At 43.8% G+C, this 15,699-nt stretch overlaps 1 protein-coding gene across 1 annotated transcript in view; it reads right to left on the minus strand.

Annotated features, from left to right (window-relative positions):
- LOC139413703 (testis-expressed protein 264 homolog) overlaps positions 1-15,699 on the minus strand; it is an 88,553-nt gene that overhangs the window by 58,233 nt on the left and 14,621 nt on the right. Inside the window, exon 2 of the mRNA XM_071161385.1 lies at positions 9,057-9,278. Coding sequence (XP_071017486.1) covers positions 9,057-9,278 — 222 coding nt within the window. The remainder of the gene's footprint in view (positions 1-9,056; positions 9,279-15,699) is intronic.

A 15,699-nucleotide genomic window follows, 5' to 3' on the forward strand; every position in this document is an offset into this window, starting at 1 on the left:
GGATTTGGGTAAAGGAGAACCTGGAGAGGCTTGGGCGAGTAGCTGCGGGGGGGGGGGGAGCTGTTGGCCGAGGTTGGAGTAGCCAGGCGGAAGGCATGGCCAGCCGTTGAGAAATGCTTGTTGAAGTTTTCGATAATCATGGATTTATCGGTGGTGACCGTGTTACCTAGCCTCAGTGCAGTGGGCAGCTGGGAGGAGGTGCTCTTGTTCTCCATGGACTTCACAGTGTCCCAGAATTTTTTGGAGTTGGAGCTACAGGATGCAAACTTCTGCCTGAAGAAGTTGGCTTTAGCTTTCCTGACTGACTGTGTGTATTGGTTCCTGACTTCCCTGAACAGTTGCATATCGCGGGGACTATTCGATGTTAGTGCAGTCCGCCACAGGATGTTTTTGTGCTGGTCGAGGGCAGTCAGGTCTGGAGTGAACCAGGGGCTATATCTGTTCTCAGTTCTGCATTTTTTGAACGGAGCATGCTTATCTAAAATGGTGAGGAAGTTACTTTTAAAGAAAGACCAGGCATCCTCGACTGACGGGATGAGGTCAATGTCCTTCCAGGATACCCGGGCCAGGTCGATTAGAAAGGCCTGCTCACAGAAGTGTTTTAGGGAGCGTTTGACAGTGATGAGGGGTGGTCGTTTGACTGCGGCTCCGTAGCGGATACAGGCAATGAGGCAGTGATTGCTGAGATCCTGGTTGAAGACAGCGGAGGTGTATTTGGAGGGCCAGTTGGTCAGGATGACGTCAATGAGGGTGCCCTTGTTTACAGAGTTAGGGTTGTACCTGGTGGGTTCCTTGATGATTTGAGTGAGATTGAGGGCATCTAGCTTAGATTGTAGGACTGCCGGGGTGTTAAGCATATCCCAGTTTAGGTCACCTAACAGAACAAACTCTGAAGCTAGATGGGGGGCGATCAATTCACAAATGGTGTCCAGGGCACAGCTGGGAGCTGAGGGGGGTCGGTAGCAGGCGGCAACAGTGAGAGACTTATTTCTGGAGAGAGTAATTTTCAAAATTAGTAGTTCGAACTGTTTGGGTATGGACCTGGAAAGTATGACATTACTTTGCAGGCTATCTCTGCAGTAGACTGCAACTCCTCCCCCTTTGGCAGTTCTATCTTGACGGAAGATGTTATAGTTGGGTATGGAAATCTCAGAATTTTTGGTGGCCTTCCTGAGCCAGGATTCAGACACGGCAAGGACATCAGGGTTAGCAGAGTGTGCTAGAGCAGTGAGTAAGACAAACTTAGGGAGGAGGCTTCTGATGTTGACATGCATGAAACCAAGGCTTTTTCGATCACAGAAGTCAACAAATGAGGGTGCCTGGGGACATGCAGGGCCTGGGTTTACCTCCACATCACCCGCGGAACAGAGAAGGAGTAGTATGAGGGTGCGGCTGAAGGCTATCAAAACTGGTCGCCTAGGGCGTTGGGGACAGAGAATAAGAGGAGCAGGTTTCTGGGCATGGTAGAATATATTCAGGGCATAATGCGCAAACAGGGGTATGGTGGGGTGCGGGTACAGCGGAGGTAAGCCCAGGCACTGGGTGATGATGAGAGAGGTTGTATCTCTGGACATGCTGGTTGTAATGGGTGAGGTCACCGCATGTGTGGGGGGTGGGACAAAGGAGGTATCAGGGGTATAAAGAGTGGAACTAGGGGCTCCATTGTAAACTAAAACAATGATAACTAACCTGCACAACAGTATACAAGGCATATTGACATTTGAGAGAGACATACAGCGAGGCATACAGTAATCACAGGTGTTGAATTGGGAGAGCTAGCTAAAACAGTAGGTGAGACAACAACAGCTAATCAGCTAGCACAACAACAGCAGGTAGAATGGCGATTGATTAGGCAGAGAGGGTCGGATTAACTACACACAGAGCCTAAGTGCGGCTGGGGCCGACAGATAAAACATAAACAAGCAGAATGGATTACCGTGATTAATGGACAGTCCAGCATGCATCAGCTATGTAGCCAAGTGATCAGTGTCCAAGGGGCAGCGGTGGATGGGGCAGGGAAGCTGGACTGGCGAGTGTTATCCAGGTTAGAAAACTAACAATGACTAAATAGCTTGTAGCCAGTTAGCTGGTTAGCTTCTGGAGGTTCTTGAGTGTGTTCTAAAAATGTAAAGATAATAGCGGTTCCGTATCACATTGGGTGAGGCAGGTTACCGGAAGGTATAAACGAATTAAAAATCGAAAAGGGATAGAAAGTAAATATGGGTTCAGTGAGTGTTTGGGACGCGGCGATTCAGACGGTTAGCAGGCCTGTGCTAACAAGCTAACAGTTAGTAGACGGTGCTAAACACGGTAGCAGTTAGCGGACCGGGCTAAACAAGCTAGCAGTTAGCAGGCCGGATTTGCAAGCAAGGAGATAGCAAGGGCTAGAGAGTTAGCCTTTGGGGACGTCGCGATGGGGGGAGTCTGTTTATTCCTCTTCATGCGGTGACCGATGGACCGGTCGTGGGTCTGGATATTGTAGCCCAGGAGCTCAAAATGTTCCGTTTGCGATGGGAATCCGGGGATGAAAAATAAAAATAAAATAATAAATAGGTCAGTTATGCTCTGGTTAGAGTCGCGTTGTTCGAACTGGCGAGAGCTTTCCGAGCTAAAGGTTAGCTGATGACCGGTTAGCTGAAGACCGCTAGCAATGTTTTGCTGAAGCTGGTAGTTAGTTGGCTAGCTTCAGTTGAGGGGTTCCAGATCCGAAGTAAATATAAATACTTTAGGAAAAATAGCTACGTTGGGTGAGGCGGGTTGCAGGAGAGTATTTAGAAGAAGTTGAGGTTCAGCAAAAAGTTTTAAAGATATGTGAAAAAAAAAAAAACGAAAACAAACGATATATACAAGGGACACGACACGACAATACGTCCTACTGCTACGCCATCTTGGATCGAGCCCTAGGACCATGCCTCAGGACTACCTGGCATGATGACTCCTTGCTGTCCCCAGTCCACCTGGCCGTGCTGCTGCTCCAGTTTCAACTGTTCAGCACCTGAGGTGCTGACTTGCTGCACCCTCGACAACTACTGTGATTATTATTATTTGACCATGCTGGTCATTTATGAACATTTTAACATGTTGGCCATGTTCTGTTATAATCTCCACCCGGCACAGCCAGAAGAGGACTGGCCACCCGTCATAGCCTGGTTCCTCTCTAGGTTTCTTCCTAGGTTTTGGCCTTTCTAGGGAGTTTTTCCTAGCCACCGTGCTTCTACACCTGCATTGCTTGCTGTTTGGGGTTTTAGGCTGGGTTTCTGTATTGCACTTTGAGATATCAGCTGATGTACGAAGGGCTATATAACTACATTTGATTTGATCAAATCAAATATTATTTGTCACATGCTTAATTAATAACAGGTGTAGACTAACAGTGACATGCTTACTTTCGGGTCCTTTACCAACAATGCAGAGTTGAAGATAAAGATTACAAAGCAACAAATAAAAATAACATGGCTATATACAGGGAATAGCAGTACCGAGTTGATGTGCAGGAGTATGAGGCATTTGTATGAAGTAGGCTACAGCCCAGCCAGCCCATCACACCCACTTGGAGTTTTCTGACAGATTGTGAATAGGAATATTGAATCGCAGATCATAATGAAATAGCCTGTAAATAGACAGAGATAAGAGACCTTGGCTATGTTCAAATCTCCGTACTACCAGACCACTTACAATGCCTAGCCAAGACATTGCTTCATTCTGAATAGTATGCTAGTGTGTGGACATTCAAACAGAGAAAATGTTATTGTGCGGACAGAAAATGAGGTGTAAGGTTCAACAGATGTGGCCATTGTATATAAGTCCTGGCCAGGCATTGCACTGGACTAGTGGACTTGTCTGCTTCCTTCCACTGTTAAGAGTCTGCACTGGAAGTACACTCCTGGGAGAGAGACCTGATGTCTAACAATAAAGCCCTAATGCTGGAAGATGACATCATTAATAATGGATAATCATATTAACATCCCTGGGGGATGGATGGGCCACGCTAGGCCTCGGCATGGCACAACCTCTGGCTGTTGCTGCGTGCACACACACAGCGCAGTCAGACCCCAATCCCCAAGTCCCCAGACACTCTTTACAGTTGTGATGGAAGCCAGTGGAGGGCACACACACACGAGGGTTGCAGAGGGCAGGGGAGCCATCAAAAATGAAGACGATCACATAAGAGCAGCACCTCACAGGACCCATCAGTGGTACACTGTCTGTCTCTCTCACACACACACACACACACACACACACACACACACACACACACACACACACACACACACACACACACACACACACACACACACACACACACACACACACACACACACACACACACACACACACACACACACACACACACACACAAAGTAAACGGCCCTTTATCAGGACGCTGTCTTTCAAAGATAATTCGTAATAATCCAAATAACTTCACAGATCTTCATAGTAAAGGGTTAACACACTGTTTTCCATGCTTATTCAATGAACCATAAACAATAAATTAACATGCACCTGTGGAACTGTCGTTAAGACAGTTTACAGACGGTAGACAATTAAGGTCACAGTTATGAAAACTTAGGACACTAAAGAGGCCTTTCTTGTTGTCATTGCAGGCAATCTCAACGCTGTGCTTTACAGGGAAGACATCCTCCTCCCTCACCAGTCTCAACGTCAACAGTCAACGTCACAGTTGACATTGAGACTGGTGTTTTGCGGGTACTGTTGAAGCTGCCAGTTGAGGACTTGTGAGGCATCGGTTTCTCAAACTAGACACACTAATGTACTAGTCCTCTTGCTCAATTGTGCACCGGGGCCTGGATAGAGACAGTTTGCAATGTTCTGTGAAGGGAGTAGTACACAGCGTTGTACCAGATCTTCAGTTTCTTGGCAATTTCTCACATTTCTCTGAACAAGAATAGACTGAAGAGTTTCAGAAGGAAGGACTTTGTTTCTGGCCATTTTGAGCCTGTAATTGAACCCACAAATGCTGACGCTCCAGATACTCAACTAGTCTAAAGAAGGCCAGTTTTATTGCTTCTTAAATCAGCACCACAGTTTTCAGCTGTTATAACATAATTGAAAAAGGGTCTTCTAATGAACAATTAGCCTTTCAAAATGATAAACTTGGATTAGCTAACACATTGGAACATTGGAACACAGGAGTGATGGTTGCTGATAATGGGCCTCTGTACGCCTATGAAAATATTTAGTTAAAAATCTGCTGTTTCCAGCTACAATAGTCATTTACAACATTAACAATGTCTACACTGTATTTCTGATCAATTTGATGTTATTGTAACGGCCAAAAAATGTCCTTCTCTTTCAAAAACAAGGACATTTCTAAGTGACCCCAAACTTTTGAACAGTAGTGTATATTTGTAGCAAACAGAGCGAGCAGTGGCACAAATGAGAGCCAGGAGTGTACAACCACCACTTGCTCCACATCATCTCCCTACAGTGCAGTGGCACTCATCAGTTCTATTTCAGATGGCATCAACATCATTTACTTTTAATGCATTTTGGAGTAGAATGTATTTTTAAAAAGTCACCAGAAGTTACCTTTTCAGTCTTTCGACAAACAAAATCACCTCCAGGTCATGCACCTAACCCCCCCCCCTCCTGCTACCTTTGCCACTGCTGCTGAAAGAAATCCCAGGGGAAACACTGCGCACACACACACAGACAGAGGAGCTAGAAGCAGACAGGTGGTCAGCATAACGGCGGCAGAATGAGAGATGGTCGTGACTCGTGGCAGTGTGGATATTGGAATGGGCCCAGGGTGCATAGATTTGATATGGAGGAGCATGTAATAAGTACAGAGGGTGCTGGGCTGCTTTCCGTGACAGGCTGTGAACTTACATATGAATGGGAGTAGTTTAAAAAAGGGGCTATACTCTCTGTGTGTGTGTGTGTGTTTACGTGGCATGGTCAAACGCCACAGGGCATTATATGTTGCAGTGTTGTTTACTACACATTCATTACTCATGAATAAAACGTTAGCAGGACAAGTGTTTCACTCCATGACCATTCTCCCGCTCCAGTAGTTGATGTTCACTCACTACGTTGTGTTTTGATTCATTGCCATGAGGATCCCCTTGCATCATGAACAAAATTAAAAATCGAACAAAGTGTGCGTGAAGAAGCACACAGAACATCAGTGGTTGGCCACACAATACGCTCTGCCACTTGACATCAAATTACTCATGTGTAGATTTATGCAGATATAGTCTAAATTCATATTATGATTCAGAATCAAGGCCAAATTGTTTTCATGGATAATCCATCAAATAAAATGTATGTAACAAGGTTTTTATGCAATGTTTGGTTTTCAAGAGGCTCTTAAAAATATAACTTTGAATATTGTAGCCTATCACCGGTAAAGAAAGATAAATAAGAGAAAAGGCAGAATACTTGAATTAAATTAATCATGTCCGGCTTTTTTTTTTTTAAAGAGAAAAAGGTAGAGTGCAGAACCCCCAAAAAACGAAGGGAGATTCTCATTATCTTACAACCACGCCCAGATACAAAATGAACTTGCTACTCAGCCGAGAGAGTCAGTGGAGACAGAAAAGCTGTCTTTCATAATGATGTTTCACCGCAGCTTCTGCTGAGTAAGTCCACACAGATTCTAACACCTAAGTGCAAATCAATGGTTATAACTGAATGCTGTTTTCTTATCATGACACATTTTATATGATAAGGTTAAGGACTGAGGGTAAGAACATCAAAATCATGCTTTTATGAGAAGTCATTCTGGTAGGGTCTAGGGAGTCTACTGACACCAGAATGTGTCACACACACACAGAGAGAGAAACAGAGAGAGATGCTCCCTATGCAACTGGGAGGATAACTCCCCAGAGATCTGAGCATGCGGAGCTTCCAAGAGAGACTACATACATTCAGAGTCTGATACAGCTCACATAGCGAATCACTGTGTTTAAAATTAATCACTGTGTTTAAAATGATAGGGGGAGGACAGATACAAAATGCCTTCAGAAGAAAAGCAGTAAGGAGAGACACTGTGCAAGCATGATGGATAGAAATGTTAAATACCTAAATAAACATTTTACATTGAATAATACATTGAAATGAAAGTGAATTCCATTCTCTCACCAACATATTTAGGCCTAGTTCATGAGGTGGATAGGAAACATATATAATTAAAAAAATGTCACAATAAGTGAATACACTGTAGGAATCTATCTTCCTTAGACCGCCACTGCAAACACCCACTGTCACTAGGGGTTATAAATGGACATGAACTCATTAATCAAAATGAGTTTTGCACACAATACACACACCAACTCACGCAAATAAACACAATCACTCACACCTACTACTAGCCTAGATTTCTCTGCTTCCCTCAACATTTTACAACACTCAGAGCTCACCTTTCACCCACTCAGTAGAACAAATTCAACATTTTTTAAAACCCAGTAAAAGACTGGTTTAGCACTAAAACTGGGAACTGTACCATGACACATAGACAGAGGATTAAATAGACAGCAATCATATGTGACCCGTTTCAGGAAGCGTATGTCGCTTGTCACTACTTCACTGGAGAGGCATTTGAATGTTTTTTGGCAGAAATGCCTTCTGGAACATGTGAACTTTCATGTGCCTTAATAACAAACTTGTATGCAATCTGTAAATACAAATAGAATTGATAAATTACGAGCCTAGTTGGTTTAGCCACGGAAAAAAGGAAGGAACCTTCCCTCTAGCCATGACTGGATGAGATAATGGATGGGCTGGACATGCCATGTAGCATGATTTTGTCTATAACATGAGCTGCTCAGTATGTGTAGATAACCCTTGCTACCACAGATTTTTTGAAAGATATAGTGGCCATTGAGAACTGCAAAAGTGTTGCTACTGCTCTCAACAACATTGCTTCCCTGAATTAAGCAGGCGCTATCAACAAAGATCAGTGGGAAAAAGTACTTTCTGGAGGACGATCGTGCCATGCTGACTCTCTCTGACTCTGAAAATAAAATCAGACGATGAGGAAATCCCTGATTTAAGAACATTTTCATTGAACCAGACATTGTAGTCTTCTGATGAGGGTGATGGGGAAGAAACGGCTTTCAACAGTATTGTTGTCAAGGAAGAAGTTGACAGAGTTTTGAACGATGCTGAATGGGTGTCGACAAAGAAGAACTCTCCAGTTGGTGGAACAAAACATTAAGGGGCTACTTTTGCAAAAGTGGGGTTACATGTTAATCAACATTCAAACCAGATTTACTTTCCCATTGTTCCACAGTCTGTACTTTTATCCAATGTAAAAAACACTATTTCAAATCTTGCACCATAAGACTGAAAAGAGTTGAACGGTCACATATTTGAGACACCCCCAGCCTCATAAAATACCAATGCAAGGAGCTAAAGTTGAAGAGTAATTTGTAAATCCCCAAGACAGAAGGCAGATGGTATAGGTCTAGGAAGTAGAGAGGCAACTGGCACCAGACTGTATCGGACGGTTACGATTGTTTAAGCCCTGTATCTGGGAACCATGCAATGAAAGACAAAACTTAATGTTCCTTCGATGTAACGAAAATAATTTGTCAGAGTCCAAAGCAACTTATACAAATGGGTCAAGTGCCACTGAGTGACGCTGGCCAGACTTTAGCAGCGTCAGGTCCAGGGCAGATGGCATCGCCAGCCAGGGAATGTGGCAGGGGAGGCAGACATTCACTTGCACGCGCGCACACATATACACACACACACACACACACACATTGCTGGCAGCCCATGGTGATGCCACCTGTACCAGAATGCTACCTAATTAACCCTTGAGAAACCCACGGCTCAGACTCTGCAATGACTCACTTTCCCAGCAGCCCCAGGCCTGCTGCTGTACTGGGTCAGTGGTTACAAGGGAGGGATGGGGAGTGTTGGGCTGGAGTAAACATGCAGGACTTGGCCTAGGGAGTGGATGGTTCTTAGGGTATAGGACAGGACAGCATAGATAAGTATGGATAGGGACGAATAAAGGAGACCATGGATAAAGGGGTGAGAGGCGGAGGAGAAAACAGAAGGCAGTCGGTCATACTGTATATTATTACCTTGATGTAGCTCTCCAGCTGGGGGTAGACTCTCTGCACCCCAAAGAAGATTGACAGGGGTGTCCTGTGGGGAAAGGAGGCGCTGACCACGTGAGTGACCTCTGGGAAGCTGAAGACCCGGAAACCAAACTTCACATAGAGCTGTTGGAGCTCCTCACTGGGCCTAGTATCGCCCTCACTCAGGACACTACCCACCGCACAGCGACACTTCTCTCCTATCACCTAGAGAAAAAAGGAAGGAAGGACGGAAGGGGGGAGAGAGAGAGTCTTGTCAGCAAAAGGTTAAATCTCACTGTGAGGCGGAAATGAACAATCTGATGTGACAACAGTCTGTTTGCATTTAATGTGATTGCTTTAGTTTCTATTGGGCTGTTGCCTATTTGTGGTGTTAATACAGCAATCATGTAACATTTTTTCTTTAGGGGTAAATCAGCTTAATATTGCAGAAAGACTGTTGCGTCCATCAATGTAATTGTCTGCATCATTTCCAATCCTGTATATCTTTTTTTGCTAAATATATATATCCATATACACATACACATACCTACAGTGGGGAGAACAAGTATTTGATACACTGCCGATTTTGCAGGTTTTCCTACTTACAAAGCATGTAGAGGTCTGTAATTTTTATCATAGGTACACTTCAACTGTGAGAGACGGAATCTAAAAATACAGAAAATCACATTGTATGATTTTTAAGTATTTAATTAGCATTTTATTGCATGACATAAGTATTTGATACATCAGAAAAGCAGAACTTAATATTTGGTACAGAGATATTACGTTTCCTGTAGTTCTTGAACAGGTTTGCACACACTGCAGCAGGGATTTTGGCCCACTCCTCCATACAGACCTTCTCCAGAATCCTTCAGGTTTCGGGGTTGTCGCTGGGCAATATGGACTTTCAGCTCCCTCCAAAGATTTTCTATTGGGTTCAGGTCTGGAGACTGGCTAGGCCACTCCAGAACCTTGAGATGCTTCTTACGGAGCCACTCCTTAGTTGCCCTGGCTGTGTGTTTCGGGTCGTTGTCATGCTGGAAGACCCAGCCAACACCCATCTTCAATGCTCTTACTGAGGGAAGGAGGTTGTTGGCCAAGATCTCGCGATACATGGCCCCATCCATCCTCCCCTCAATACGGTACAGTCGTCCTGTCCCCTTTGCAGAAAAGCATCCCCAAAGAATGATGTTTCCACCTCCATGCTTCACGGTTGGGATGGTGTTCTTGGGGTTGTACTCATCCTTCTTCCTCCTCCAAACACGGTAAGTGGAATTTAGACCAAAAAGCTCTATTTTTGTCTCATCAGACCACATGACCTTCTCCCATTCCTCCTCTGGATCATCCAGATGGTCATTGGCAAACTTCCGACGGGCCTGGACATGCGCTGGCTTGAGCAGGGGACCTTGCGTGCGCTGCAGGATTTTAATTCATGACGGCGTAGTGTGTTACGAATGGTTTTCTTTGAGACTGTGGTCCCAGCACTCTTCAGATCATTGACCAAGTCCTGCCGTGTAGTTCTGGGCTGATCCCTCACCTTCCTCATGATCATTGATGCCCCACGAGGTGAGATCTTGCATGGAGCCCCAGACCAAGGGTGATTGACCGTCATCTTGAACTTCTTCCATTTTCTAATAATTGCGCCAACAGTTGTTGCCTTCTCACCAAGCTGCTTGCCTATTGTCCTGTAGCCAATCCCAGCCTTGTACAGGTCTACAATTTTATCCCTGATGTCCTTACACAGCTCTCTGGTATTGGCCATTGTGGAGAGGTTGGAGTCTGTTTGATTGAGTATGTGGACAGGTGTCTTTTATTCAGGTAACGAGTTCAAACAGGTGCAGTAAATACAGGTAATGAGTGGAGAACAGGAGGGCTTCTTAAAGAAAAACTAACAGGTCTGTGAGAGCCAAATTTCTTACTGGTTGGTAGGTGATCAAATACTTATGTCATGCAATAAAATGCAAATTAATTACTTAAAAATCATACAATGTGATTTTCTGGATTTTTGTTTTAGATTCCGTCTCTCACAGTTGAAGTGTACCTATGATAAAAATTACAGACTACTCCATGCTTTGTAAGTAGGAAAACCTGCAAAATCGGCAGTGTATCAAATACTTGTTCTCCCCACTGTATATAGTGATACATACTTTTTTTTAGAATATACCTTTTTCATTCCCCGCAAATCCCACCATCCTTCCTCCAATTGGTGTAAACTAATAAACAATAACACTTAGGCTTCTACCTTCAGTTTATTCATATTATACACATTTTACAGACACAATCTATTTTACAATAGTTATATTTTGTTTGTTTTTACTACTTCCTCTATTTCTGATGTCCATCCGGTTTGATTTCTATTTTTAACTGTGCTATTTCACAACATTTCTGAACCTATATACATTTTACAGACCCCGTATGTTTTACATTGGTTATCTTGTTATTAGTCCCACCCTTCTTGTCCATTCAACCCCTCCCATCTATCTTTCAACATTTTGGATTTCTATTTGCCATATATTTTTCAACTGTGCTGTGATGCTTCACAAAAGTACTGAACCTTTCTATTCTCATAGCTTCTACAGATTGTAAATTAAAAATATTTTTTTTTGCTAAAATAATTATATTATTGATTGATTGACTATGGCTTTTCAAATCACCCAGTACTGCTATCTGCAGCGTTAGTTCTACAACAATCATGTATCATGATGTTAGTATTCCTTCGCATCAGATTATTCTAAAAACAATCTGAAAATGTGTCAATATGTTTGTCCTCAGCCTCAACCGTGGAACAATTTCCAAATTGACCTCTCTCGCTTCCGACTCGCTCTATCGCTGTTGTTCTGTCCCTCCACCTTTCTCTCATTACAGTCACTCAGAGAGCCTGTAATTATACATGCAAACTGCCTCCATGGATGAGAAGGATGCCTCCTCTCTTTCTTTCTCCTTCCCTCCCTCAACAACCCCCTGAAGCCTGCCGCAGCAATTAAGGACCGCAAAACCACTATTGTTGTAAACACTGCCTTTATCTAAACCCACTTATCTATGCCCATCAAAGTCTACAAGTCCCCTCCCCCCCAAAAAATTGTCCACCGTCTGAAAAATAGCCAACCAATTTCACAGACAGACGGTTCCTTCAGTCTCCCAAAATGTCCACCTTCTAACAAACGGATGAGTCACAAAGAAGAGACAGAAGATTGGCTGGCAGAAAACAGCTTAACAAACCATGTGAAAGGAAAACAAATTTTACACAAATAAATAAATACAAATAAACGACAAGTTTTAGAATCCACCACAGTTGGCAGGCAATGTTAAGAGCAAGGCTCTTGTTAGGCTCTAAGACACTGATTGCTACTTTTGGCTGTTCAGTTGTGCTTGGTGGTTCTCTCTCCAATCTGGGGAGTGAATCGAATCATCCATTAAAGGGTAGAAAAAGAGCAGCCACTTAATGCAAATGAAGACTCATGGGACATCCGAAATGACCTCCGGATTGTGTACAAACCAATGGCCAATAAAACGGCTGATTTCTCACCAATTTTCATATCCTAAGTCCCAGCAGGTGTAGAGAGGACAGGACAGGACAGGGGTTGCATTCGGAACGTTCTTATTGCTTTTCCTCGATATGATGAACGCCGACTGCAAGCCAGGCCTAATCGCCTAACATCAGTGCCCGACCTCATGAAAGTTTGGGGCTGAATGGAAGCAAGTCCCCACAGCAATGTTCCAACATCTAGTGGAAAGCCTTCCCAGAAGAGTGGGGGCTGTTATAGCAGCAAATGGGGAACCAACAATAACATATTATTGCCCATGATTAAGAATGAGATGCTGGACGAGCACATGTCCACATACTTTGGGTCATGTACTGTACTTCCATTAATTTTTTCAACTGGTAACGGGGGACCTCCAGATGAGTCTTATAAGGCCTGTGGACAACCTAGAGCAAAACAACCGACATGTACACCATCGTGGTCAGAAAGTCTCATCTCTCCATAGAGGGGTCATAATAGTTTGTAGGCCAAACCGTTCGAACACTTCAGACAATTTTGTTAGAAGACCGATTTTCGGGATGCCTCGTGGTCTTGGAGTTGAGAACCCCTGAATTGGCTCAGTGTCTACAGGGGGAAAAGTTGTGGTGGAGGGCAGGGGGAATTTGTTTGTTTTACATTTGTTTCTATTGCAATTTCATTGGATATACTGTATCCATTATAATGATCATGATAAATGAATTTTTCTGGTTCAGAGAAGCTGTCAGTCAGTCTCTTCACGTTCATAAGCATGGCACAGTGGCCAAAACAACTGCAGCATTGTTACACAGGTCAGACAGCAAGGTTTAGACAAACCGCAACTGTTGCAAACCAAATGCTAGCTCAGTAGTATAGGGAAATATTGTCTAGATGCTTTTTTCCAGGGGAGATGTAGTTCATCACCGATCCTCCACCAAATTTCACAGTGGGTGCGAGACATGGAGAGGGCTACAAGCCACAGTGTCTCGCACCCATTGTGAAATTTGGTGGAGGATCGGTGATTATCTGGGGGTGCTTCAGCAAGGCTGGAATCGGGCAGATTTGTCTTTGTGAAGGACACATGAATCAAGCCAAGTACAAGGTAGTCCTGGAAGAAAACTTGCTTCCTTCTGCCCTGACAATGTTCCCCCACTCTGAGGACAGTTTTTTCCAGGGGGACAATGCTCCATGCCACACAGCCACGTTACTCAAGGTGTAGATGGAGGACCACTAGATCAAGACCCTGTCATTGCCAGCCAAATCTCTAGACCTGAACCCCATTGAAAACCTCTGGAAAGTGATAAACAGGAAGATGTATGGTCACAAGCCATCAAACAAAGCCGAGCTGCTTGAATTTGTGTGCCAGCATAGGCATAAAGTCACCCGACATCAATGTGAAAGACTGCTGGAGAGCATGCCAAGACGCATGAAAGCCGTGATTGAAAATCAGGATTATTCCACCAAATATTGATTTCTGAACTCTTCCTAAGTTAAAATATGAGTTTTGTGAGGTTTAAATTATGAATATGAACTTATTTTCTTTGCATTATTCAAGGTCTGACAACACCAAATATTTTTTTTGTTATTTTGACCAGTTGTCATTTTCTGCAAATAAATGCTCTAAATTACAATATTTTTATTTGGAATTTGGGAGAAATTTGGGAGAAACACATACCTATAAATAGAAAAATTATAATTTTGCAGTGGTCTCTTAATTTTTTTCAGAGCTGTGTATAAACTGTATAAAAAAGAAGAAACGTCCCTTTTTCAGGACCCTGTCTTTCAAAGATAATTCATAAAAATCCAAATAACTTCACAAATCTTCATTGTAAAGGGTTTAAACACTGTTTCCCATGCTTGTTCAATTAACCATAGACAATTAGTGAACATGCACCTGTGGAATGGTCGTTAAGACACTAACAGCTTACAGACGGTAGGCAATTAAGGTCACAGTTAAGAAAACTTAGGACACTAAGGAGCCCTTTCTACTGACTCTGAAAAACACTAAAAGAAAGATGCCCAGGGACCCTGCTCATCTGCGTGAACGTGCCTTAGGCATACTGCAAGGAGGCATGAGGACTGCAGATGTGGCCAGGGCAATAAATTGCCATGTCTGTACTGTGAGATGGCTAAGACAGCACAACAGGGAGACAGGATGGACAGCTGATTGTCCTCGCTGTGGAAGACCACGTGTAACAACACCTGCACAGGATCGGTACATCCTCCCCTTTTTTCAGGGTCCCATTATTCCATTTCTGTTAGTCACATGTCTGTGGAACTTGTTCAGTTTTTGTCTCAGTTGTTGAATCTTGTTATGTTTATACAAATATTTACAAATGTTAAGTTTGCTCAAAATAAACGCAGTTGACAGTGAGAGGACGTTTCTTTTTTGCTGAGTTTATGTCTACAGGCAGCCACCCCTGAAGTGCTAGCGATGGCTGTTTAGCAGTCTGATGGCCTTGAGATAAAAGCTGTTTTTCAGTCTCTCGGTCCCAGCTTTGATGCACCTGTACTGACCTCGCCTTCTGCATGACAGCGGAGTGAACAGGCAGTGGCTCGGGTGGTAGATGTCCTTGATGATATTTTTGGCCATCCTATGGCATTGGGTGCTGCAGGTGTCCAGGAGGGTGGGAAGTTTGCCCCCAGTAATGCATTGGACAGACCGCACCACCCTCTGGAGAGCTTTGTGGTTGTGGGCGTCGCAGTTGCCATACCAGGCGGTGATACAGCCCGACAGGATGCTCTCAATTGTGCATCTGTAAAAGTTTGTGAGGGTTTTAGGTGTTAAGTCAAATTTCTTTAGCCTCCTGAGGTTGATGCGCTGTTGCCTTCTTCACCACACTGTCTGTGTGGGTGGACCATTTCAGTTGGTCAGTGATGTGTACACCAAGGTACTTCATATTTATTTCAATCAATCAAATGTATTTATAAAGCCCTTCTTACATCAGCTGATGTCACAAAGTGCTGTATAGAAACCCAGCCTAAACCCAACCCAAAACAGTAAGCAATGCAGGTGAGAAGCACCTGCTTCCACCTTCTCCACTGTGGTCCCATCGATGTGGATCAGGGGGTGCTCCCTCTGCTGTATCCTGAAGTCCACAATCATCTCCTTTATTGTGTTGACGTTGAGTGAGAGGTTATTTTCCAGG

The sequence above is a fragment of the Oncorhynchus clarkii genome, chromosome 7 (genome assembly GCF_045791955.1).
Source record: "Oncorhynchus clarkii lewisi isolate Uvic-CL-2024 chromosome 7, UVic_Ocla_1.0, whole genome shotgun sequence".
Taxonomy (NCBI): Eukaryota; Metazoa; Chordata; class Actinopteri; order Salmoniformes; family Salmonidae; genus Oncorhynchus; species Oncorhynchus clarkii.